This window comes from Trichosurus vulpecula, chromosome 8 (genome assembly GCF_011100635.1).
Source record: "Trichosurus vulpecula isolate mTriVul1 chromosome 8, mTriVul1.pri, whole genome shotgun sequence".
Lineage (NCBI taxonomy): Eukaryota > Metazoa > Chordata > Mammalia > Diprotodontia > Phalangeridae > Trichosurus > Trichosurus vulpecula.
The window spans coordinates 102,439,063-102,465,930 of record NC_050580.1 but is presented as its reverse complement, the minus strand read 5'-3'; the positions used below and the strand labels follow the sequence as shown (position 1 = coordinate 102,465,930).

Below are 26,868 nucleotides of genomic sequence, written 5' to 3'. Positions count from 1 at the left end.
ATCTGGACGAGGGTTTCTTTTTACAACACCAGCCTATATAAAGTGGAGAAAGCATTGAATCAGTGAGCTGGGGGGAAAACAGGAGTTAAGAAGGCAACATACACAGTGCATCCGGGGTAGGCCGAATAAAGCAGCAGGACGTATGACCAACCACATCTGAACAGCAGCTCCTGCCACCAATTTTTGGTATGATTCCTACCTTTGGTATGTTGTACCTCTGTCAAGAATGATGGGGACATGGGGCACTACACTTGAATCTCTCTTAGGATATCATTTTTTTTCCTTTGCAGGTTGGGTTATGCTGCGTGCTTCCCCTTAGCTGAAAATCTTCATTCCAAGCCCAGAATGATAATGCCCAGGGCCCTTACGGGATTGTGACAGTCCTGCTTTCTTGGTTTGGCTGCCCAGCAGTGTACACACCACAGAGAAGAGATGATGATAAGGGTATTTGTCCTGCTGGCCATCTTTACTGAGACATTGGCAGGCCCGTGTGCCCCAAATAAAGCAGGTACAGAGTATTTGGACAAAAATTATCATAAAAATACTGATTCACAATACTATAGCTTTTAAAATTTTACAAAGTGCTTTTCTCATAGTAGTCTCTGAGGTACTATTATCCTCATTCTATAGATAAGAAATCTGGGATACAGTAAAATAGTCATACCATTACTGTCAGAAACAGGGTCTTGAAACTCCAAGCCCAACTCTTTCCACTAGAAGTTTCCCTTAGAGGAAAGCCTATCCAAACTGCTCTTCTGTCACTTTTGTCTCTACCTTAATATAGTCACAATTTATTGGCCTGCTTCTAAGTCTCCTGATAGAAACAAGGCCAATATTGACATTTTTTTAAAAAACAAGAAAATATACATAAAATAAGACTTTTGTCATGAATTTGGAAGACATATGGCTTTTAGGTTTGAAAACTTAGAAATCACCTCATCAAATACCTTCATTTTACAGATGGGGAAAATAAGTCCCGAACATCATAACTTACCCACAGCCAAGGAGTGAATTGATGGAAAAGCCAAGTCTAGAATCCAGGTTTCTTGATCCCCAATTTAGGGAACTTTCAACTACTTTTAAAAAATTGATCTTGTCATATTTTCTCCATTCTCCTCTTTGGGCTTTATTCTTAAGCTTTATTTATTCTTGTTATTTAATTCTTATTTGCTGAGCATTTAACGATCTTTTCTCTTTTTCTCTTTCAAATTGTCTGCACCTCCAGTGAAATCAAAACACATTTTGGATATTCACCATTTCTCATCCCAAATCACGCATGTGTTTCTTTCTAGATGTCATTCTTGTATTTTGTTACCCTAAAACTATCATCACGAAAATACCAGAATGTCCCTATGGATGGGAAGTGCACCAGCTGGCTCTCGGAGGGGTTTGTTACAATGGAGTCCACGAGGCAGGTTACTACCAGTTCATAATCCCTGACCTGTCACCTAAAAACAAATCCTATTGTGGAACCCAGTCTGAGGTAAGGCCAGTCCACACCTTGGGTCAGTGGAAAAGAGCAAAGATTTTTTGCCAAGCAAGATAAGCTTTTATAGTTATTGAAACATGAAATAATTTGAAAAATGAATCCTCACAAAATACTGGACAATGGGCATAGAATCACAGAATTAAAAGGGACCTCTGAGATTATTTAGTTTAATTAATTTAGTTTATTTAATGCCTTCATTGAATAGACGAGGAAACTGGGACTGAGACATGAAGTCATTTATCTAAGATCACATGGGTGAAACTGATGCACCAACTTAGATCTCCCAACTTCAGTGCAATGTTCTTTCCAATATTCCAGTCTGGCACTTTGCACAATGCCTGGCACATAGTAGGCACTTAGTAAGTATTCATTGACTATTTGTTGACTATCTACTTTATTGCCCTGAATGTCAGCAGATTTGTCCTCTGTTAATTTTAAGAGAAAATCTTCCTCCACAGAGACCTTCTTGCCTTTACAGAGAAATTTTTTGGGTCCTTTTTTTTGGGGGGGGGTGGTCCTTTTGGTCCCTTTGACAGTCTAGGGAAGCCTATGGACTTTCCTCTCAGAATAATCTCTTTAAATGAATAAAATAAAGTACAAAGGAAACCAATTATATTGAAACAAAGTCATCAAAATTTTGTTTTCAAAGTTCACAGACCCCAGGTTAAGAACTCCTGCTTTATTTAGAAGGATTTATCAGGTCAGAATGTTCTGTTTTGCAGTCTGGAATTATCTAGGAACTGCACTTCTCTGAGTACGGGAACTCCCCCCCACCAAGACAAATCACAGCTTTCTCTGACTTAGGGTCTTAGAGAGCTGCCTAGGGTTAAAGATGGTTACTGACTTGCCCAGGGCCACATAGCTACCTGGGAAGTGCCAAAGGTAGAAATGGAGAAGACCTTCCCTGATTCCAAATCTAACATTCAACCCACTGGGGTACATTGCCTTCCTGGCAACACAGGCAAGAGTAACATGATAAAAATGTTGTTTACCAGTATTTCTGGCTCACGTTGACATCTCTCTTTACATTTTACAATGTTTTTTTACTGTAGCAACCCCGTGGGATATCACTGGCTCTGGGCTCTGAAGGCCAACCAAGAAAGCTTATAAAAGGGCAAAGTCAGTTAGTACTAGAGAAAGAACCTGAGCCAAATGGGTATATGTGAAACATGACTTTGGAAAACTTTCAGTTCTTAATTTCTGGAAAAGAGTCTAGCAGGGACTGCTCCAGGAGTTTTGGCTCATATTATCCCAAACTTTGCTGATAAAAATCAAAACCTTCCTTCTACAAATCAAGAAAGTAATAGCAAACCCCAGAGGCTGATCTGAATTCTTTTCCCTTTGGTTTTTCACTTGCAAATTCTCTGTCCATTTAAAAATCTGTGTACAAAACTCTCCATTCATTCCCCCAACCCATTCCCACAGCATCCCCAGGGGCACCAAGGAAACATGACCTTGTTTCTTCCTCTTTCTGATTCTAGTACAAGCCCCCTATCTACCATTTCTTCAACCACATTGTGTCTAACGACAGCACAGTGATTGTGAAGAGCCAACCAGTGAATTACTCCTTCTCTTGTACGTATCATTCAACCTACTTGGTCAACCAGGCTGCCTTTGATCAGAGGTAAGTCTTCTGGGCAGAGAGGACACACAGCATGCATGTACTCTGGAGCCCCTTCCAATCTTGCATGTTTCAGTCCTTATGCAAAACTCTCTCCCCTTTCCAGAGTGGCCACAGTACATGTCAAGAACGGGAGCGTAGGCTCCTTTGAAAGCCAGTTGTCGCTGAACTTCTACACCGTGAGTTTTCTTTATTTATTACTTTTCAGTTGCATTATGGTCAATATGCGAGATTCCTGGACTGACCTGTATGTATCTGTTCTTTCCCCTTCTTCCCACCCCCATGTATCCCACCCACTAGTTAAAGTTAAGACTCCAACATTCATTCAAGCTCTCAACTTCAGTTTAAGTTAAGCAGTTCAATTGTCGCGTTCTAGATTCATGGAATATTGAAGCCAAAAAGGGCTTTGGTGATCATCCAGTCCAATTCCTTTATTTTATGAATGAAGGAGCATTGGATTTGGAATTAGGAGAGGGGTTCAAATCTTAACTCTGTCACTTACTGATCGTATGACCTTGGAAAAGTCACATAATTCTCTGTACCTCAATTTATTCATCTGTAAAATGAGAGGTTTAGATGGGATGAACTGGAAAATCCCTTCTAGCTCTAACTCTGTGATTCCACGACTTGCCTAAAGTCACGCGGTTGGCTAATGGCAGAGTTGGGCTTGGAATTTGGATCTCTTGGCTCTTCCATTATTCTACACTTTAGCGCATTATGTTTGACAGCCAGATCTTATTTATGGCATGTCTTACTCAAGTCTTAGTGGGCTTAGAGCAAGGAGCTAAGAAACATTCCATTGATTAGGGTGAAGGAAAAGAAAGTGTGAGGAAGGAGTGAGTGAATGTGTGTGTGTGTGTGTGTGTGTACACATGTGTGTGCGGTTGTCCATGCTGCATGTATCTTTTACTTGGACTATCCAAACCCTTTAGCTTATCATCTCTGTCTTCAGTTAATTGTAGATATCACTGGTGCCTTCCTAATTAGAGACAAAAAGCAGTCCCAGTCAAAAGCCATGTTCAAAACCATTAGCAACAGCTATCTTTCCCCTTCTGCCAGCATCTGTTTTTTGTAACCTGCTTTGTGAGTAGGCATACCACATGTATACATATACACACATGCACAGACACAAATGTATTCATCTTTGCACATACAACCACACATACTTTACTAGGGAAAGCCATCTGCAGGAAGATAGCCATAGAATCTTGGTGGTCAAAGGAAACTTTGAGATCATGTAGCGTAAACCAGGATTTTGCAGATGAGGAAACTGAGTCTAGGAAAAGAGAGGAGACTTGCCCAGAAGCAGAGGCAGGAAAAGGATCCAGGACTCTTGCCTCCGAGTTCAATGTTCTTTCTTCTATGAACACAGTCCTACGGAAAATGTGTCCATAGTTAACAGCCTACCTAATCCTGAGAGAAAGGACCTTGTTAAGCTTTCTTGGCAAGCAGGCAAAATTGGTCAATACAATGTGGGCTTCCAAGGCTTTGAAATGATGCAGAGACAAGGTGGTGGCAGAGGACAATTGTTCTATCCATGTGGCAAGGAATCTAAGCATGCAATGTGTATATTGTGCAGAAGAGCCACCAACTAGTGGCTAAGCAACAGGCTGTATTATCTTCCTACTTTTTCCTGGAGTTTTTTTAAAATGATTATTTTAATCAAACAAAATAAAACAAAATGCAGAATCATCTGCTTATTTGGCAGGGGTTTAAATGGGAACAATGACAATGTTATTAAAAAAGCCTTCCTCACAGAGAATTTTTCCACCTTTTCATTCAGGTCTGTCTACTGTATCTCACTGTATCCCATTTAAACAGGAGTGCAGGATACAGGAGGCATGTTCTCAGTGCCCTCCTGTCAGGACCTGGCAGTAGGGGGAGGCACTCAATGTGTTCAGTTTTCTTAAGTTGTTCCAAAAAGGCTTTCTCCAAGGTGGGAGGTGGAGTACTAGAATTATACCCCAAGTCTGGGCTCTAAGGTAGCTCAGTGGGTTCTAACCCTTGCTAAGTTCCCACTCATTGCTTCTCTGTTGGGGGGGGGGGGGGCTCTTTATCATTGCCCAGAGCCATGAGGTTTGTGGTTTGTTTCCAGGGCCTGACTCATGCAGTCATTTGCCATTTGGGGGCAGGGCTGGTTTCCTCCACTTCATTGGAGAGCATTCTTGTGTATTGCTGAAGCAGCAACCAATCCTTGCATATGTTTCCACCCAATTAGCAGGTCAGGGGCCATGACCTAGATTACATAAGGAAATCAACTCAGCAACAAACTGCTCTGGATTCCCTGAGGCACCAAAGACAGGTTTCCCAATAGGCTATTTTCCTCCCCTAGCCAACAAATTTGGAATTTCAGCAGAAACTTTTCCAGATCCTGAAGCCAAAAAGAAAATTCCTCATTGGGTGCTTATCTACCTCATAATCTTTAGCCACACAAGAAGCAGGTAGGAGTGCCAAATGTAATCCAACCCAGTAAGTATTTATTAAATACCCATGATGCATGAGGCAGAGAAGCAGCACACATAGTGGAGAGAAAGCTCACCTCAGAGCCAGGAGGACCTGAGTTCAGGTCCTTCCTCTGATATATCCTGACTGTGTGACCCTGGACTAGTCACTTAATCTCTCAGTGTTTTGGGTAACTCTTTAAATTGCTGAGAAGGTGCCAATACACATTAGTTGTGTCCTCATCTGGGATTTCCATATACCAATGAAATCATAGAACCAGTCACTATTCCTATGTTCAAGGTACCATATTGGGAATCTGGGGTTACTAGGTTAAAAAAAAAAACATCCTGGCCTCAAATAGCTTCAATTCTGCTACACTCTAGTGGGGATGCCCTTCATTTATTTTTTTTTAATTTTTGAACTTTATTTTGTTTTTTTTTTTCTACTTAATAGTATTTTATTTTTTTCCAATTACATGTAAAGATAATTTTCAACATTCACTTTTATAAGATTTTGAGTTCCAAATTTTTCTCCCTCCCTCCCTTTCCCCTCCTCAAGACAGCAAGAGATCTGATATAGGTTATACATGTACAATCATATTAAACATACTTCCATATTAGTTATGTGATGAAAGAAGAATCTGAACAAAAAGGAAAAGCCACAAGAAAGAAAACACACACACACAAAATGAAAATAGTTTGCCTCAATCTGCATTCAGACTCCATAGTTCTTTCTCTGGATATAGATAGCATTTTCCTGAGTCTTTTGGAATTGTCTTGGATCATTGTATTGCTGAGATGAATTAAGTCTATCACAGTTGATCATCGCACAGTCTTGCTGTTACTGTGTACAATGTTCTCCTGGTTCTGCTTACTTCACTCAGCATCAGTTCATGTAAGTCTTTCCAGGTTTTTCTGAAGTTCAGCAGCTCATTATTTCTTATAGCACAATAATATTCCATTACATTCATATACCACAATTTGTTCAGCCATTCCCCAATTGATGGGCAGAGCATGCACTTTGAAAAGCAGGAAGGATATGGTTAAAGTCACAGGGCCAAATATGAAACTAATTGATAATCATTCTGGGCTCAGGTTTAACTTTATTCCGTCAAACTCTCTATTCATTCAATAAACACTCATGGAGCACCTAGCAGATGGAAGGTTCTGTGCCAGCCACTGAGAAACAGATATCAGTAAGGCAGGTCCCCAATTTAATAGAGTTTACAACCTAATAGGGAAGATAGTACAGGTAGGCCGATATCAGGTAGGCAGATATCTATAATACAAAGCAGAATATGACAGTCTTTAAAATGCTGAGGAGAAGGTACTGCCATAGTTCAAAGGGAAAGATCACCTTACCCTAGGGGCATTGATGAAGGAGGTAGCCTTTGAGCTAATCCTTGAAGAACTGGTAAGTTTCAACAAGCAGGTATATGGGGAGAAGGAATTTGAGGATTTGGTTGTTCAATTGCTTTCAGTTGTGTCCAACTCTTCACAACCCCATTTGGGGTTTTCTTGGCAGAGATACTGGAGTGGTTTGCCATTCCTTCTCTAGCTCATTTTACAGATGAGGAAACTGAGGCAAACAGGGTTAAGTGTCTGAGGCCAGATTTGAACTCACAAAGAGAAGTCTTCCTGATTGGCAGGGCTGGCACTCTATCTACTGTGCTACCTAACTGTCCCAACTGAGGATTAGAGAATGATATAAGGATAGATCAGAGGAAAGAAAAGGGGAAAGAGGCACGTTCAATTAAGAGTGTAACTAGCAAGTAAAGGGGAACAATATGACTAGAAAGGTAAATCAGAGCCAGATTTGTGAAGGGCCTTGAATGCTAGCCTAAGAAGATTGGACTTTATTTGGCAAGGCAGTATCACAATTTTTAACATGGCAGTGACTTGACTCAATCTGTGCTTTTGATAAGTTAAACTGGCAGTATATGTATAGCGTGTGATATATAATGATGGGGGACAGAGACTGATGGAAGGAAGAGTACAGTATCATAGAGTTAAAAGGGACCTTAAAGGCAAAGTAAAACCTCCTCATTTTAGAGAAACTCAGGCCCAAATGTGACTTGTCCAAGGTCACACACAGACAGTAAGTTCCTGAGGTAGGATGTGAGCCTAGGTCCCATGCCCTGTCCACTGTACATACAGCCATCTAGCCAGTGATCAAAGACAGGGTTCCAGAGCCCAGAGGCATAGCTGAAACTAAACAAATGTAAGAGTCATTCACTTAGAAGGAATAGTTGACATTGTGGGAATAGGTGAAATAGACAAGGGAGAAAGCATGGAGAAGAAGGTCAAAGGGCTGAAGGATGAGGACAGAGCCTTAGGGAATGCCTATTAAGGGAACGAGGATGAGAGTGACCAGAGAAGCAATTTGAGAGACAGGGGAGAGGACCTAGGGTAGTGTAACAGAAGCCAAGGGTGAAGACGGTGAGAAGGAGGGGGCAACAAATGATTTCAGCTGCCTCAAAGAGATCAAGGAGGGGGAAGACTGAGAAAAGTGATTCCAATTGATAATTAGGAGGTCATCAGTGACTCAAGAGAGAACAGTCTCGATAGAATGGTGCTGCAAGGTGGTGAGTAAGGGTGTGAGGATGTAGGTGTGAGGTACCTATTCAAGAAGTCTATCAGTGAAGGGAAAGAGAGACACGGGATCTGAGTCCTGCAACTGATGAAACTGGGCTTTAATCCCCATATTTCTAGACCAAGATTTCTTCTTTTCAATTTCACCACCAGGTGATAATTAGTGCGAGTCAATGGACCCAGAGATTAGAATGTTAGACTATATTGAATAAGCCAACTCACTGTATATACTTTCTAACACAATATGAAATCTGTTTCAAAAATAAATATAGATCCATTGGATCTTTGACTTTCTGAGTGGGTTAGTGTTAAAGATAATTTCCACATCCATGGCTCCTAGGTTTATCACTACTCTTTGCAAGAGCTCAGTGAAACAGTTACAGACTCAAAGGATAGATGGGAAAGAATCTTAGAAATTATCTTGACCCACAGCCTTTTACAAATAAGGAAAGAGAGGTCAGAGTGGTTTAATTCAACAAGTATTTATTAAGCTTCTACTAGGTACTGGAGATAAAAAGACAAAAATGAAAAGTCCCTGCACTCAAAGAACTTATATTCTGCTGGATGGAAACAAAGTTTACACAGATAAATAAATAAATGCAAAATGTATTTTAAAAATGAACACAAAGTTTATTTGGAATGAGGAAGGATTAACACTAATAACTGGAGGAATTAACAGAGGCCTTTAGCCTCCCTTAGCAAGAGCTAAGCCTGGAACTGACCTGGGGGCTCTAAGAGATGGAGGTGGAGATGGATAGCAGTCCAGGTATGGGGAACACCTTGCAAGACCAGGGGGATGGAAAGCTGTGTACAGAGACCATCTAGTAAGCAAGTTTGACTGTAAGGTATAGTGTATGAGGGAGAATGATGTGAAGTTGGCCTAGGAAGATAGTTTGAATGTCAGGAAGTCAGGGTGAAAGATAGTTTGTACTCAAATTGTACAGTACTTTAAATGTCAAATAAAAATTTTTTTCACTTTTATCCTCAAAGCAATAGAGAGCTAGAGAAGGTTTTGAACAGGGAAGTAACATGGTCAGATCTATAAGCAAGCTCCTTGAAGGCAGGGACTCTTTCACCATTTGTCTTTACATTGCCAGCACCTCACACATAGTAGGTGTTTAATAAATGTTTGTTGATTGAATGTTTTATCTCTGCTTTGGAAAGATAAGTTTGGCAGTTGAATTGAAGAGGGGACAGTCTGGATACAAGGAGAAAATAGTCATCTTTTATTGTAGTAGTCAAGGCTGGAAGCTATTGAGCATGTGAGTGAAGAGAAGGGAAACATGTGAAAGAGGTCGCGGAGGTAAAATTGATGAGCACCCATTACTGACTGGAAATGAGGAGGGGTCAAGGAAAATGAAGAATAAAGAATGAATTCTGGGGCTCAACCTAGGTTTCTGGAAGGATATTTTTTAAAAATAGGGAATATCCAAAAATAGTTAAAGATGACGATTTGGAAGGGGGTGTATGCTAAGTTTGAGGTGTCTATAAGACATCCAGGCTGAGATGTCCAATGGAAAGTTGATGATGTAAAAGTAACATTCAACAGAAAGCTGAAGGTTAGATAGGCAGATTTGGGAGTTATCTTTATAGAGGTGACAATTAGCTCAGGGGAGTCAATGAGATTACCAAAAGAGAGATTGCAGAAAGCAAAGAAAAAATAGTCCAGAAAAAGAAATCCTGGCAATGTTCCCACACAAAGGAAGAACCAGTCAGGTGGGTAGAAGGTTGGAGGAGAATTAGGAGAGAGCAATGTCATGGAAAAACCCAGGTCAGAAAGAATATCCTAGAAGAGGGAGGAAAGGCTTGGTTGATAGCATCAAACTCTGTATAAAGGTCGAAAGCATGAGGATTGAGAATAGACCATTGGCTTTAGCAACAAAGCAATCATTGGTAATCCCCATAGAAAGCAGTTTCAGTTAAGTTATAGGATCATAGGCTGAATTGCAAAGGGTTAAGAAGCAAGAAAGTGGAGGTAAAGAGTTAGACAGTGTTTTTTTCTCCCTCAGTTTGTCTTTGAAAAGGAAGAGAGATATAGGATTTTAGCTTGAGAAGATAGAAAGACCAAGTGAAATTTTTGGTTTTGGTTTTAAGCATGAGGTAAATCTGGACATGGGCAACTACGTGGAGCAGTGGAGAGAGTGCTGGGATCCAGGAAGACTTCTCTTCTTGAGTTCAAATCTGGCATCAGACACTTACTAGCTGTGTGACCCTGGGCAAGTCATTTAATCCTGTTTGCCTCAGTTCTTCCTCTGTAAAATGGGCTGGAGAAGGAAATGGTGCATGATGGGAGTAAGCCAAGGTTGGATACAGAGTGGGATGGGCTTCATAGGACAAGGGGCAAAGGATTAAAATACAGAGAACAAGATGAAGTTGAACTGATTAATTATAAAGTCAAGATTTTAAAGGGAGCAAAGTAAGGCCAGCATAAGTAAAGGCCTGAGAAAGAAGGGAAGGATGGAATAATTGAAGGCTGTGATCAGGACAGAGAATAGGCTTAGCAGAGGCAAGGTGCCAGGATTAGAGAATAGAAAGCTGTGGTCAGATAGGGCAATTCCAGAATTATTGACTATGCAGGACACTGAACTAACGGTCAATGATGAGAGCAGAGATGAGCCTACCTGTGTATGACTGAGTGGTGAAATAGCTTGAAGCGAGGATGTTTGAGAGGTTACTGACATGGAAATTGAAGCCCCTAAGTATAAGGGCTGACATTAGAATAGAGGATGAGGGCTATCTATAGGTCACTAATCTCCTTCAGAAGGGAGGGCTTGTAGAGAAATGACACTGGGATCTGAATAGGGTGATATAGAGATGAAGTGAATCTCAAAGAAGAATAGCTCGCTAAATGATGGTAGCAAGGGAAGGGTCTAGAACAGGGAGAGGGGGGGAACTTGCAGCCTTTAGGCCAGGTGAAAACTTCCCCACTCCTGGTCTAGAAATAGCAATGAGGAGCAAGAAGCTTACCAACTCCTTGTCCTGGCCTAGTTGGGTTGGGGCCCAAGAGAACATAAATCCTAGACATGGTGGCCAGGGATGTGTCATCTTCAAAGGGGAGACAGATTTCTGTGATTGAAATGTGTAAATGAAAGGTGCATGAGAGGGAGAGATCTAATATGAAGGACAGTTTGTTAAGGAGAGAACAGGATTCGAAAGGGCACAGTTTGAAGAGAAAACAGACTGTAAGAGGTTAAGTGATTTGTTAGGGGCTGCATGGGTAGTTTCCTCATTTTCTACTAATAATTTGTTTATGCTATGAATCGAACCCTCATCTGCAAAATAAAGGGATTGGACTAGGTGACCTCTAAAATCCTTCCCTGGTCTAGAGCCTTCAAACCAAATCACATTGTCCATAGAAATAGTTGTGGGTAGCTTGCCTCTCCCTAGAACCCATCTCACCCATTGAAGGCAGTGGGATCTTTATCACACACTGACTTCTCTGTAACTGAGAGGGTGGTTCAGCTGTGTCCTCTATCACCAATGTCCCCTGGCCCCCCACCCCCGGAACTGACCCCTGCATAGTTTCTCTCACTGAGCCCCAGCTGGGCAGTCGAAGGGATCATAATACTCAATATATATTTCTTTCCAAAGAATGCCAAGTTCACGACTAAAAAAGAAGCCCCTTTTGTGTTGGAAACCTCAGAAATTGGGTCGGATTTGTTTGCAGGCGTGGAAGCCAAAGGGTTAAGTATTAGGTAAGGAAACCAGCCCCACCCAAATTTGGATTGAAAAAGAAAGCTGCTTGCAGCCCTGTCTGAGCAAAAGAACTTTCGATGGTCCTTTGTTTTCCTTTCAGGTTTAAGGTCGTCCTGAACAGCTGCTGGGCCACACCTTCAGCAGACTTCATGTATCCCATGCAGTGGCAGCTAATTGGTAAAGGGTATGTACCCTTTCTCATGGGTCAAAGTTATAGGATGGTATCTGGATCCTTTTTCACACTGTTGGCTTTCATGCTTTGGGAGGTGCTGGGAAGAAAAAATCTTCCCAGGTGCCTTAGCTAAGGCATTCAAGGAAACAGCTAGAGTGGTACTTCCAGTTTGAAGTAAATATCTAATCACATTTCACCTAATTCAATTATCCATTCAGAAATGGAGGATTATACTTCTGGAGCTGCAAGAAACCTCAGAGACCACGGATTCCAACCCCCTCATTTTATAGATGAGGTCTAGGTAGGCTTATCCAGGTGATTTATCCAAGGTCACACAGTCAGTGATAATCAGATATGGGATACGAACTCAGGTCTCTCACTGCAGAATCAGTGACCTTTTCGTGTGCTTGTGGACTGGGACAAAATAAAAATATTAGCCTGTATGAAACTGGAATTAGTTAAATATTGATGTCAATTATATATCAGGGTGAAGCATATCCTGGGAAGGCAAGATACTTTGGATAACTAGTGGGGTAGAGCAGCCATGGAAATTTGATTTTCAGGCAGAATGGGAGCGTTGGATCGTACCCAAACAATCCAGGAAGAATTTTCTTCCTTCTGGGGGCAGCGGAATTTCAAGAGCAATTTTGATAGCTCTTTGATATATATTAACAATGGCCTCTTTATGCTTTAGAGAAAATAATACCAACCAAATGATTTGAACACTCCCCAAATGAATTCTTGGCTATTTTGGACTGGGAATAACTTCAAAAGCTCTAATTCTCTCTCTTATGATTATAATTTCGCAAAGGTTTACACAACAGATCATAATGCTTTTATTGCTTAATGCACATTTGTTTATCCTTCCTCAAATCATCCTTATTGTTCCCATGTTACAGATATGCAACATTGCGTACTTCTGGAAGGTTCCATCTTTGAGATAAATTTCTACCATGACTAGGACATTTAGCAGTGCTTTGTGAATCTTCTGGTAATACTGGTTCTGGGGACTCATCACAAAGCAACCAGGGACCAAAGCTAGAAAGCAAGGCCCCAGAATTTCCCAAACATTATTTCTTCCACTCTGATTGGGAGGAAAGATTGATTTTCTAGACTCCTGCAGAGAGGAGAATAGTCAAAACATCAGAGATTTCTCTTCACACACAAATTCACAAAATATGATTTATTCAGCAATATTCAGGTGACAATCACATATGGCCCTAGGGCAGGAACATTTGCACTGAAATACTATTATAAGTCTTTGGGGGTTGGAGGGAGATGGATTGCAACATTGCCTGGACCTATTCATCTCCAAGGGGCCCAGTGCCAGGAATTCAAAGTGCCAAGAGGAACTAGGGCTGAATGACCTAAACATGATAATCATGCCTACTCTTCCATCTTTGCACTATTCCTCATGCTTCTTCCCTGCCCCCAGGTCTGTTTTTTTCCACCAGCTAAAGTCATTACATGACATGAGGGAACTCATTTTAGTGAGCTATTTTAAGGACTTGCTTAGTTTCAACTAAGGATCTCAGGTTTACTGACCAGCAGGGAGTTGAATTTCACAACTCAGAGAGTGTCCATGACTCCATCATTAGTCTGGGGCTGACACAAATAGAGGAACCAGTAGAAGCACCTTGAATTAGAGTTGAGACACATCCCTCCCTTCAACCTCTTGCCAAGGGTTGGCTCTCAGCAATGGAATTTTCAAGTTTCTATTTCTTATGTCTCCCAGTTGGACTTGGACCTAATGAACTAAAGGTTCTTGGATCATTCCCCTTAGGATCATAGAATCATAGATTTAGAGACAAAAGAAATCTCAGAAATCATCTACTTCAACGCCTTCAGTTTCAAGATGAGGAATCTGAGGCCCAAAGGTTGCCCAAGGTCACATAGATAATGGCAGAGCTGGGATTCAAACCTATGGCCTCTGACTCTAAATTTAATGTTCTGTCCACTGTCTCATACTTATAACCTGACATAGAATGTCAGAACCAGGAGGGACCTGAGAAATTATCTAGTTCAAGCCAGTGGTGGGATTCAAATGAATTAACAACCAGTTCTCCATGGAACCGAGCCAAGTCACCGCCACCGCTAACAACCGGTTTGCAGAACTCAACCTAAAATTAGGTACTGGTTCTACTGAACTGGCTGAATCCCACCACTGGTTCAAGCCCTTCATTTTAGAAATGAGGAAAATGAAATCCCAAGGAGGAAACCAATTCTCCTAAGGCCACTTAGGATGTCAGTGACAGAACTGTAAGAAAGTACCGGTAGAATGTCACAGTAGCTTTGCTACATTTCTGAACCTGCTTGAGCCAGATGTATTGAGCAGGAAAGAGGCACTCTGGGAGGTGCATTGGCCCTTTTTTGTCCTTGTGGTGCTTTCGGAAGCAAAATGTCTAATCCAGTTGTCCACGGGCCACTTCAGAAGACAAAAGACGCAATAGATTTCCTCTCCTTGCTTGTCTACACACACACACACACACACACACACACACACCCACACACACACACACATATACACCCCATGGAACCATTCTCGTGACTAAATTTTTATGTGATTTTTGGGGAGACAGCATGGTATATTGGATAGAGAGCAAATCGTGTTCATGGGAAGCATGGGGTTCTGATTCCTTAGGCTAGACATTTAACTTCTTAATGCTCCAGGCCATTCTCTAAGACTGTTTCAGAACAATTGCTAAACTGCTTTGGTAGAGAAAATTTCCTTCTCAAGAATTCCTTACACCAATGAGGAGAAAGGTGATAACCAGCTCCTCCACCATATATAATACATGCATGTATGTAAGCGAGTACGTGCATGCATATATGTATATGTGTACGTATGTATATACATACATATGAGTATGTATGTATATATACATATATGTATAAGAGGAGAGAAAGTGAGAAAGAGAGAAACTGAGAGAAAGAGCAAGTGAGAGAAAGAGAGGGGGAAAGAGAGAGGGAGAGAAAAAGGGAAGGAGAGACCGAGAGGAGAGGAGAGAAAAATTTATTTTAACTGAATATATGAAACACTGCACATGCTTTCTGATTTAATTGACATGTGGGTTAGTTTTTTGGGTCTGATTTTCTTCTTTTTTTTTCTTTGTTGTGCTCTCCAAAGAGGGAAAGAAACATGTTGGGAAATAAAGGTCATATAAAAACAAAAAATATCAATTTTTTTAAAGAGGAGGAGACTGAGGGATAGAGCTCAGCCATCTAGTACTGCTACCTAAAGGTAAAAATTATGGGTGTAATTGGGGAAAAAAAAAGCAAATTGTAGATTTGCAGCTTCATTGGAAAACTGACCTTTACCAAAACCTCTGGCAGGTTGGTATGACTGGTTGATTGGACAAGGGAATTTATGGAAAGCACTTTAAAAAGACCACTGCTATGTGAACTTGCTTTTGATCCAGCACTACCCTGGTGATCTGCATGGACTGTAACACTGTGCACTCAAAAGAGTGGGCCCCATTCTATTTAATCATATCTACAGCATCTTAGGAGACCAAGTCAGGGATCAGTGAGATAGTGGTTCTTTGGTTTGTGCTTCTCCTTGTATGTTTCCAGATGCCCCACTGATGAAACTGTTCTGGTGCATGAAAATGGCAAGGATCACAGAGCAACTTTTCAGTTCAATGCTTTCCGCTTCCAGAATGTGCCCAAACTCTCCAAGGTTTGGCTACACTGTGAGACGTTTATCTGTGACAGTGAAAAGTTCTCCTGCCCAGTGGTAAGTCAGTCTTCTATTGGTCTTTGGAGAGCAATTCTACTTGCTAGCATTACGGGATCAGATGTCAGCTTGGGGGGAGTCCAATATTTGAAGTCTTTATTTTTAACCCGGGAAGATTTAAAATGGAATGTTGTTGTAGGTCAATGGAAATTATTCCAGAAAGAAAGAGCACTAGGTTAAAGTTCAGGAGACCTGAACTCTAGTTCTGAGTTGACAACTAGCAACCTCAGACTAACCACTTAAAACTGAGTCTTACTTTTCTCATTTGTGATGATGATGGTGGTGGTGGTGATGATGATGATCTGAGGGTTGGAAAAGATCTCAAAAACTAGTTTAGTCCAATTTGTACATGAATAGAAATTTCCCCCACTGCATACCTAAAAAATCACCATCTACTTACTCTCTGTGTGAAGACCTCCAATGAGGAGGAACAACTACTTTATATTCCTTTGTTCTTTGGAATAGCTGTGATTTTTCATAAGGTTTTCCATATGCCAAGTCTAAAAAGTGCCTTTTTGCAACTTTCCACCCTTTACTGTTAGTTCTGCTCTCTGTAGCTAAGCAGAACTATTGATAACCTCCAATTTAGCATATACATATACATAGTTGTTTTCACCTGTCATCTCCATTAGACTGAGTTTCTTTGGAGCAGGGGCTGCTTTTTGCCTTTCTTTGTAACAGTGCTTGGCACATAATAGGAACTTAATAAATGCATATTAACCAATTTATTAATATTCCATGAAAGCCCTTAAAATGGTTGAAAATAGCTATCATATATCCCTTAGTGTTCTCTACTCCAGGCTAAACACACCTGTTTCCTTGAACCAGTCCTCATATGGCATGGCATGGGCTTGAGACCCTTTACCATTATGGTTGCAGACCTCTGGATTCTCTCTAACCTACCAATGTTCTTCCTAAACTGTGTTCCCTTTACTCTGTTCCACACATTCTGTTATCTAGCTTACCCAGACTACTTACTGTTCCTTGAACAAAACACTGTCTTCTGCCTCTATGCCTTTGTACTGGCTGACCCTATGCCTAGAATGTTCCAGCCACTCACCTCCACTTCCTGGTCTCCCTGGCTTTATTCAGGACTTGGTTCAAGTCCCACCTTCTGAAGAAAATCTTTCCTGATTCCCAGAGTTGCTAATCCTTCCCCTCTCAGATTGCCTTCCATCTATTGTGTATATATTTTATTATTTTATGTGTTCCTAGTTATTTACATGTTATCTCTCCCATTAGAATGAGCTCCTTAAGGGCAGGGACTGTTTTTGCCCGTTTCTGTATTTCCTGGTACTTAGCCCAATGCCTGGCATATAGTAAGCCCTTAATAAATATTTTTTGACTGACTATGTCATAGTCTAATCTAGTCTAGTCTGGTACGGTACAGTATGGCACAGTACAGTACAGTATAGTATGGTATAGTATGGTATAGTATGGTATGGTATGGTATGGTATGGTATGGTATGGTATGGTATGGTATGGTATGGTATGGTGTGGTATGGTGTGGTGTGGTGTGGTGTGGTGTGGTGTGGTGTGGTATGTGGTGTGATATGGTGTGGTGTGGTGTGGTGTGGTATGTGGTGTGGTGTGGTGTGGTGTGGTATGGTGTGGTATGGTGTGGTATGGTGTGGTATGGTATGGTATGGTATGGTATGGTATGGTATGGTATGGTATGGTATGGTATGGTATGGTGTGGTGTGGTGTGGTATGTGGTGTGGTATGGTGTGGTGTGGTATGTGGTGTGGTATGTTGTGGTGTGGTGTGGTATGGTATGGTATGGTACAGTATGGTATGGCATAGCACACTGTATAGAGATATCACTAGCTGGATATACTGCTTTGAACTCATAAAAGATATCTTAAAAATCGTGGGACAGTTTTAAGCCATTAAATTTAAGCACTAAGATTTTGGGGATATCCTGTATTTGGAGTTCTCCTGCTAAGGAGTCAGTGGACTTTAATGTCTCAACTTCCTTCCTTCCTCCTTAAGGAAGTTCCTCTAGCTTTCAGTTGATGATTTTTTGACACCTCATTAATAACCAAAGCTCTCCCTCAATGGAATGAATTGTCTCTGAGTAACTGAGTTCCTGGTCACAAAAAGCATTCAAATAGAACTTAGGTGACTGAAAGCTATTTCTCCTGTGACCTTGTTTGAACTCATTCCATCTAGAAATAGAATGTGAAGCTCCAGGCTGTTATCTTGGCTAGTTTACTTAGAAGAAAAAAATTAACCAAGGTCATATTTTGCAGGCATGCTCTTTGAGGGCCATTGAGATCAAGGTCAGAATGGCATAAAGCTTGCTTCCTGTCCCCAAGGGCTGACGGTCCAAACACAAAGCTACTACTATCTTCCATGGGAACTCTTTTGTAAGTCCCCCCAGAGTCTAGAAAGCTAAAATAGGCACAAACTCAGCAAGGCACCTCCTCCTCAAACTTTTGTCCTTTTTTTCAAGTTAGAGAGAAAATATAAGAATGCATTAGAAAACAAGAATATTTGATCTTTGAGGGATTATTGGGTCCTCTAACTCCATTCATTTTACAGATGAAGAAACAGAGGTGCAGAGAAGTAAAGAGACTTTCATAAGATAACAAATATTATTTAATAACAAAGTCAGGACTAGAAGCCTAATTCTCCTGACTTCTAGTACAGTGTTTTTGAAGCAATCATTAAAGAAAAAAAAAGTCTGGCTCATCTTTTAAGTACCCAATTTAAAATTTCATATTTTTGGATTAAGAAACAGTATGACATAATGGATAATATTCCTGATGTGTCAAGAAGACCTAGGTTCAGAGTGACCCTAGACAGGTCACTTAGCCTTTGAGCACACCCAACCAAGAACCCTCTGGGAATATGGGTTGAAGCCGTTGTGTGTTGATAGAGAGTATTTTCTCACTGGCTACTCCCTACACCAATGAAATCCCAGACCCATACCAAAAAAAGAAATACATATTGGGGCACCACCAAGTGAGATTTTGCTTCAGCATGCTTCAGTGAACAATTTAGGAGGGTAGGACAATTGAACTAAATGTAAACTCTAGAAACCCCCTAAAATTCTATAAAAAAAACAAACCACCTTCTTCTAAGACCTCACCCAAAGAGAATTAGTCCCTCACTGAAACCCCCAAGGATGTCTTTCTAAGACAGTCTTACTTATGAGGCAGGTCCATGGCACAAACCCAGAGGGCAGACAACATTGCAAAAGACGTGCTGGAGCATATTAAGCTAGGATGATAATTGTGTGATTTTTAAAATTTAATGAAAATATTGCTTTCTGCTTTCTTTTTTACTTCATCACCCCAGTTGATGATTTTGTTTCTCCCTTTCTACTCCTGTGGCTCTCCATACTCACTGTTGGCTTATATGCATACAAAAATATCTATAAACAGTATTGAGAGCTAAAAGTACAATACGTAAACTTGGGTTTCAATGGGTAGGCAGGTTAAAAATTAAACTATGTGGGCAAAATACTCTTCTAGATATTTCAATTTGCTTTAGTAGGTGGTGACTTTGAAAAGCCATTCATTCCACAAGCACTGATTGAAAATCTAATGTAGCGGTTCTCAAAATTTGGCCCATAGGTCCCTGGGGACCCTTGACACCCTTTCAGGGGGTCCTTGAGGTCAAAACTATTTTTGTAATAATATAAAGATTAAAATACTCCATTTTCAACTAAGTATCTTTATGAGGCCAGATTTTCTTCATATATTTAAATCATAACAACATTTCATAACAGATCTAATACAGAAGCAGATATGAAAATCCAACTGCCTTCTAATAACTTAGACAATAGCTTTGCAAAACTACAAAAAACAATGCCATTCTCCTCACTATTTTGGGATTTGGAAAATACAGGTATTTTTATTAAAATATATAATGTTAACAAGTAATTAACTTATTGCTTTAAAGTAAACTAATACATATTTTTAAATGTTATCACTTTTAATTTCTACTACCAAAAATATCAATAGACCAAGTCCATATAAACAAAAGCTATTTGAGAGAGGCAGCTAGGTAGTGCAGTGAGTAGAGCACCAGCCCTGGAGTCAGGAGGACCTGAGTTCAAATCCAGCCTCAGACACTTGACACACTTACTAGCTGTGTGACCTTGAGCAAGTCACTTAACCCCAATTACCCTGCCTTCCCCACCTCAAAAAAAAAGATTTGGGATAATTTTTGAGAGTGTAAAGGCTTTCTGAGATAAGAAGGTTTGAGAGCCCACTGGTCTAACATGCACGGAGAGAGCATGGGACTGGGCATTTTCCTCAGAGATAAAGTGTAATCAGTATTACAGAGTTTTACCTTATTACCTCTGCTGCAAGAAGTCTCAAGAATGTCCTGAAGACTCTTCCCAATCTTTAATTCTTCCTAATGTGAAAATAACTTTCCTGGAGTGTCAGAAATACTGAATATTTCATCATGAACAGAGTTTGAAGTCAAGGCTGTGGATTTGAATCTCTTACTATCTATGTGACAGGTCAATTCACCTTTACGGGCCTCAGTTTCCACATCCGTAAAAGGTGGGTATTGGGTTAGATCTGCTCAACACTCTCAAAAATTATTGCAGACCCTTCAAAGAGCTTTTATGTGAGTCATATCAATTGGTATTTACCATATTTAAAGTAAAAATGTCTTAATATTATTATGAAAATAATAACCTTGTGGACTCCCTAACATTGCTTCTCTTCCTGTGTGCTGAGCTGGAGTCATTCTTATTTGTAGATTACTTTTTAATGGTATTGCTTTTTTTAAAATATTCAAAGTCCAAATCAAAAGAACTCATGCTTTGTTAGGCTTCTTTCTTCCCTTCCTCCCCTACCCCCATACCCCACAAGCTTAATTGTTTCACTCTCCATGGCATAGCTAAAACACTAGATTTGTAGAACTGTACCTTTTATCCAAGAAAAGTGGATATCAAAACATGGAATTGTAAGCACCTTGAGGGCAGGTTCTGTTTTTACTTTTGGCTTTGTATTCCTAGCACTGTGTCTGACAGAGTAATATTTGGTAAGTACTTATTGAATTGTATTGAGCTGAATTTTCTGCTAGCAAGGAAGTATAATCTACTGCCTGGGACATAACTCATCAAATGAGAAAAATATTTTTCTAGGTTAAAAAAGTGCCTAGAAAATAAAGTTTTAATTTTAACAATTTAATTTTGAAATAAATGGCTAATAAATATTTTCATAGGTTTGTATCATTTTCTAAGATCTCTCCTCTCCTCCTTTCTTCTCTCTTCCCCTCTTCTCTTCTTCTCTCTTTTCTTCTTTCTTCTCTCCCCTCCTTTCTTCTCTTCATCTCTCTTCTCCTCTTCTCTTTTCCTCCCCCCATTCTCCTTCCCATGCTGCTCTTCCTCCTCCAATTGCCCCACCCCATTTCCCATTCAGACCTGTGACAAAAGGAAGCACTTCCATGAAGAGACCGGAGGAGTGTTAGTTGTGGAACTTTCTATCCGTAGTAAGTACTTCTGATTTACAAACAATCTGGGGTCATCATTAGTCTTGCTGTGCCCGAACCCACAAGTGGTGGGAACATTTGTACTAACTTGTCAAGCCAGTTGTGGTGGTAGACCTTGTCTTCTACCTCATGTTAGCCCTGGTAGCAATCGATACAAGTGAATTGGCTATGCTGATTTCTTAACGCCATTTATGGATACCTGTAAATGGCCAGCAGCATCTCTTGAGACTCCCTCATTGCATACCAAAGCTTGGTGCTGGATCATGAGAAAACTTTTTTTACCAACTCTCTCAGAACTGACATTTTTTATCTTGGTATGTACGAGACCTTAGCAAGGAGTTTTGTATGAGCTTAATCAGTGTTTATTAAATGAATGGATGGATGAATAAATAAATGAATGAATGGCTTGAAGTTCTATCTAGATGATAGGATATATCTGTTCTCCAAACACAAATTCCCTGGAGGATATGAAGGTCCTGGTAGCCTGAAGTGCATTTTTTAAAAATGAAAACAAAATGTAGCCTACTGCTTTCACTTTTGCTGAAGACGTTATGTTGTGGTACCTTCCCTATAGGAAGCTTCGTTTTTTAAGATTACAATTGTGTTTTCTTCACTCAATGTAGGCCGAGGCTTCTCCAGTCGTTATACTTTCTCAGGTAAGAAAGTGCCAGACCTAGAAGCAATGGAGTTCTGTTTCCCTGTAAGGGACAAGAAGCCTAAGTCACTTAGACTTGCACTAAAAACAAGATTTCACTTTGGTCCCAACAAAGCCTTCCAGGACTAAGAATTAAGTTCTTTTTAAAAAAATTTAATCTTTAATGTTAATAAATTTTAATTTAATTTTAATTTTTTTTAAAGTACCTCTAACATGTTACAAAAGTTGTTTCTAATGTGGGGGTGGGGGAAGTGAAGACGAATAATTCCACTCCCAACCCTCAGCATCAATGTTAACCAACCCTTTCCCCATCCCTGACCTGATAGAATTTGGAGGCCTCTGAAAAGAGAGAGGTAAGGCAGAGAGAGACAGGGAAGTAGGAGGAGGTGAAGGGTCAATCAGAGAAGTACAGGGTGGGAAAGAGCAGAGGCCACAAGGGGGAAGGAGAGGTGGAGGTGATCCAGGGTGTTTGCATTGGGACCTAGAGGAAAAAGAAGGCAGGAGATAGTAGAATGTTAGAGAGGAGGAAGAAGAGGGCATGAAGAAAAGGGGAGGAAAACGAGGAGAGGAGGAAAAGAAGGAGGGAGGTAAGGAAGAAAAAGGAAGGGGAGCAGAGCAGAGAAGAGGGAGGGAGGAAGAAGAAGGAAAGGAAGAGAGGGTGGAGGGGGACAGGGAGGAAGAGGGAGGATGGAAGGGGAGAGCAGAGGAGGAGAACCAGGAGGGAGGAGGGGGAGGGGGAAAGAGAGGAGGAGAAGTAAAAGGGGAGGAGGGAGGCAGGGAGGAGTGAAGAAGAAGAGAAGGAGAAGAGAGAGGAGGAAGGCCAGTGGGGGAGAAGGGGAGGAGGAGCTAGTGGCTGAAGTGATTTTGAGCAGTCTCTAGGAGGAAGTTTGAGCTGCCAAAAACCTTGTTCTCTGCAGCATTCACTGTTGAAAACTGTTTACATTTCACTAAAGTCCGAACATTGACACCAAATAAGGAACTTTTAATTCTAATTCCTGTTTGTCCTTGCTGTGAAGCCTCCCAGATATCTTAAACATACAACTTTAGTCTGATTTCTGTGAGCTTCAGTGCCTGAAAAATTGTATGTAAATTGATTTTTTTTTGTAAAAACCCATCCAATTTTTAAAAGACTGGAGGAACTGGTTACTTAAAGGAACCCTAGGAGTCAGTGGATCCTCTACTGAAATAGACAATTATCTCCTCTTTTAGGATTTGTAAGTTTAGACTCTAAACTTACATAGCTCTCTCATAAACTCTCATAGCTCATTTGCCGTACAGCCGCATTATAGTTTTTTGAATCCGTCCATTTTCCCAATGCCTTAGGAAGAATAGTTGATGGAACTCGGAGTGTTTAGCCAGCAAAAGAAAATGCTTAGACACCAGGTTGGGGAAACTTTGTTCACGAGGCCACATGTGGCCTTCTAGGTCCTTGGGTTCGTTCAGTCTTTTGACTGGGTCCAAGTTTTACAAAACCAAATCCTTTTATTAAGGGGATTTGTTCTGTGAAATTTGGGTTCAGACAAAAGACCGAACTTGAGAACCTAGAGGGCCACAGGTGGCCTGGAGGCTGCAGGTTCTCCACCCCTGGTAGCGAGTGGGGAACAAAGGGCTATCATGTCGAAAAGAGAAGAAATTATGTGACTTCAGAAAGCAAAACTAGAATCAATGCATGGAAGTTACTCAGGGACAGACAAGGATTTTCTAACAAGAGCAGACCCCAAATAGAATGAATTCTGTCACTGGGGGTGTTCAAGCAGAGATGAGGTGACCACCCATGAGTGACCTTTACAATCCCTTCCAATTCGGAGTTTATAATTCTAGTAAGATTCAACTTTTTAAAAGCAAAACAAAATCCCACCTTACTGGATTTTGTAGAAACCGCCCTCAAACTTGCCTCAGATGTCCTCTATTAGCTGGCTGCCATCACTTCATTTTGTTGCATCAATTGAGCAAACCCCTTCCCCTCCCTAGGCCTCAGTTTCCCCTGTAAAAAGGAGAAAGTTGGACCAGATGATCTTCAAGGCTCCATCTAGCTCTGCTTCAGGGATTCTAAGCGTTTTTCTATGGTTGACTTGCAGAGATTCTCTATCACCTGATCTTCATGCTTGGCTTCTGCGCTGTGATAGGAGACCACACGGCATCTGTGGCCCCTTGACCCAAGGTCACCCTTTACTGATGACAAAGTCATGTTCATTTCTGCTGCCAAAAGCAACAAAAGATCCTTTTATCAGGAAAGTGAATAAAACTCGGGCAAGTTTTTGTTTCAGTGATTTGTCCAACTTTCTCAGATTTGGAGGGGTTTTGTTTGTCTAGCTGTTGTTCCCCAATTTCTATCTGTTGCTACTTCTTGGGGTTGAAAGGGGCTTTTCTATTCATTCAGTTCCTCTTCCTTTAATTGGCAGAGGCTTTTTTCCCTTCTAAGTTGAAAAGTCAAGGGCTGCAGCAGAGTGCTTTGAAAACCATGCTAAAGATAACAGTGCACTGACCAAACAAAGCTGACCTTTTGAAGGGAAGTTGAAGGCCATTCATTTGAGCCAATCCTAGTAAAGAATACCTAAGAAAGGTCAGTTCTTCACATAAACATGATGCTTATCTATGCAGAATGGCCAGGTTTGGGCTTCTGACCTCTGAAATAAATGTGTGCCAACAAGGTATAAAGCTAATGGGCACTATGGGAAAACCGGGGATCTCTAGCCTTTTCTCAGCTTGGCCACAAAATAAATTCATGGGCTCTAACCATGAAGAGACTTCAGGCACCATCAGTGAATGGCTCTTTTTATTATATTAAAGTAATATAGCACCTAGCATAGTCAGCACTCAATACTTATTTGCTGATCTGAATGAAATAGGAATAGGAATCCTTCTGCACACTTATGTATACAAAGTGCTTTCAGGATGCCCCAGCTCATTTGTGAAAAATGAAACACCCCAAACAACACAAGTTACACACACACACATATACACACACACCCCTTCAAAAACAAGTGAATGGTTGCTGATTCAACAGAAGAAGTTTATTGTAATAACTATATAAGTGCAATCCAGCTTTCAGTTTAAATCACAAAATCCAAACCCATCCAGAAAGTTTCAGCTCTAGCGTTTCCAACTTTTAGTAGTAAGAAACCCAGGAGAAAAGCATTTTATTCTAATCAGAAACCTCTTGGCTAGTAAATAGTAAATTTATGTTCACATTCCTATGAATATAAATCTTTGGCCAGCAGAGCAAGTCAATGTCTATGTTTGGTCTGGTTTATTTTATTATCAACTTTTACAATCCTGTATATCTATCTGCCTGGTTCTATGTAATAAAGTTTCCTAAAACAAATAATTTGTTTTTGCTGTTTATGACCTAGAAGCATCATTCTTGATAACCAATTCTCCAGCACACCCACAAGCCTACCCTAATTTCTTTTGCTTGCAAATACACTACAGGCCCATAGCCACCACTGTGACCCATAAATTTCTGTGTTATTTACTGTCAGATTTCCAGGTGTGGAGAGGTAAAAAAATCATATCTGGGGAAACAGTAACTTTTGTCAACTGGAAATCATAAAATGACTGGAATTCTGCTTGTCTTTGCTTTTTTATAATCATCAATATCCGTGAACATTAAAGAAAATATTCCCTGAAAGGCTCTCCTGTCACCAGCTAGAAGTATATCATGCATAAAAGATAAACAATATAGATAAGGACAGAACAAAACAAATGTTTTCTTCCTTGTTTACAACCTATAGAAGAAAAAAGGGGCAGGGCATCAGATGTGGATTTTATGAAGAGTCAAAATCCTCAGGGTTAGGGAAATCTGGAAAATGTAGCCAATGATACCTTCAGCTAAAACAATAGATTAATAGAGGATAGGGTAGGTCAGGTTCCTCTTACAGGAGGTCTTTCTTGATTCTCCAGCTGCTATTTGTACTGTCATCAAAATTATCTTTATTTTGTATACACTCATATGTGTACATACAACCATAGTTCCATCCAGGAAGATATGTTTTATTTTTACCTTTGTAAATACCTTGTATCAGTACCTGGTACATAGTTGTATGTGGCTGTGGTTGTGGTTTGTCCTTCATTCTCAAAGTGGACCGTGACAGCAGGGAGATGAAGATATGATTTGCAACTGACTTTGATTTGAGCGAGAGAGGGTTGTGCAAAGTCACCAGCCTCACTTTCTCCTCCAGAGCCATCTGGGTTTAGTGGCCAGATATCGATCAGGACGACTGAGGACTGCCCAGGATGTAGTGGGAGACCTTGGCCCTTTTAAGCTAAGGTCTTTTCAGGTTACCTGGCACATAGTAGGCCCTTAATACATGCTTGTTGATTGATAGAGTGACTAGGCTAGACTGGGATAGATTGAACAGGATAGGATAAAATGGAGTTTTTAGAGCTAGAAAGTAATCAAAATCATCTCAACAGGTCTTCATTTCCAGAGGAAGAAACAGAGAGCACAAGAGATATCATGTCTTGTCGTAGCTTTCACAGAAATTGAATAATGTAACCGAGGTCTTCACTTTCATTTCAACTCTTCTACCCTTTATCTTATACAGGATTTAAATTTTGTTACTTCTTAATGTGTTTTGGGGTAGTCAGATCTTAAGTGAATTAGAAACCACTCTCAATAGGGCAGCTGGAGGCCACAGTGGATAGACTTCAACTGGAATAAGGAAGACTTGGCTTCAAAGCCTGCTTTAAACACTCACCAGCTGTGTGATCCTGGGCAAGTCACTTAAACTCTGTCTCAGTCTTCTTTCTCATCTATAAAATGAGTGTGCTGGACTTGATGCACTCTCAATGCTGTAATTCTCTTCCCCTGATGGAAGCTGGTTACAATCTCAGGGATGAGAGAGGTGAAGGAGGGAGAAAATTTGGAGCTGAATTTTTTTTTGAACAAATGCTAAAAATTGTCTTTACATGTAATTGGGGAAAAAACATTTTTTTAAAAGAAATAATTGATATAGATAAGCTGGAGCAGAGGCATAGTTCTTTAATCAGAATGGCGAAAGAGCTGG

General features: G+C 40.5%; 1 protein-coding gene across 1 annotated transcript; it reads left to right on the top strand.

The window, feature by feature from the left end:
- The first annotated feature begins 432 nt into the window (after window positions 1-432).
- Window positions 433-24,788, top strand: TECTB (tectorin beta). Its single transcript, XM_036736211.1, has 10 exons — window positions 433-508; window positions 1,293-1,483; window positions 2,971-3,113; window positions 3,217-3,289; window positions 11,735-11,838; window positions 11,940-12,023; window positions 15,585-15,747; window positions 21,135-21,204; window positions 21,828-21,860; window positions 23,938-24,788. The coding sequence occupies exons 1-10, from the start codon at window positions 433-435 to the stop codon at window positions 24,012-24,014; spliced, it is 1,014 nt and encodes a 337-aa protein (XP_036592106.1). The 3' UTR covers window positions 24,015-24,788.
- The last annotated feature ends 2,080 nt before the right edge of the window (window positions 24,789-26,868 follow it).

What these genes read in the sequence shown, in the direction of transcription:
- TECTB (XM_036736211.1), top strand. Translation starts at nt 433, where the DNA reads ATGATGATAAGGGTATTTGTCCTGCTGGCCATCTTTACTGAGACATTG. An exon ending in ATTGTGGAACCCAGTCTGAG is followed by an intron (nt 1,484 to 2,970) that starts GTAAGGCCAGTC and finishes TTCTGATTCTAG; the next exon opens with TACAAGCCCCCTATCTACCA. An exon ending in TGTCGCTGAACTTCTACACC is followed by an intron (nt 3,290 to 11,734) that starts GTGAGTTTTCTT and finishes TTCTTTCCAAAG; the next exon opens with AATGCCAAGTTCACGACTAA.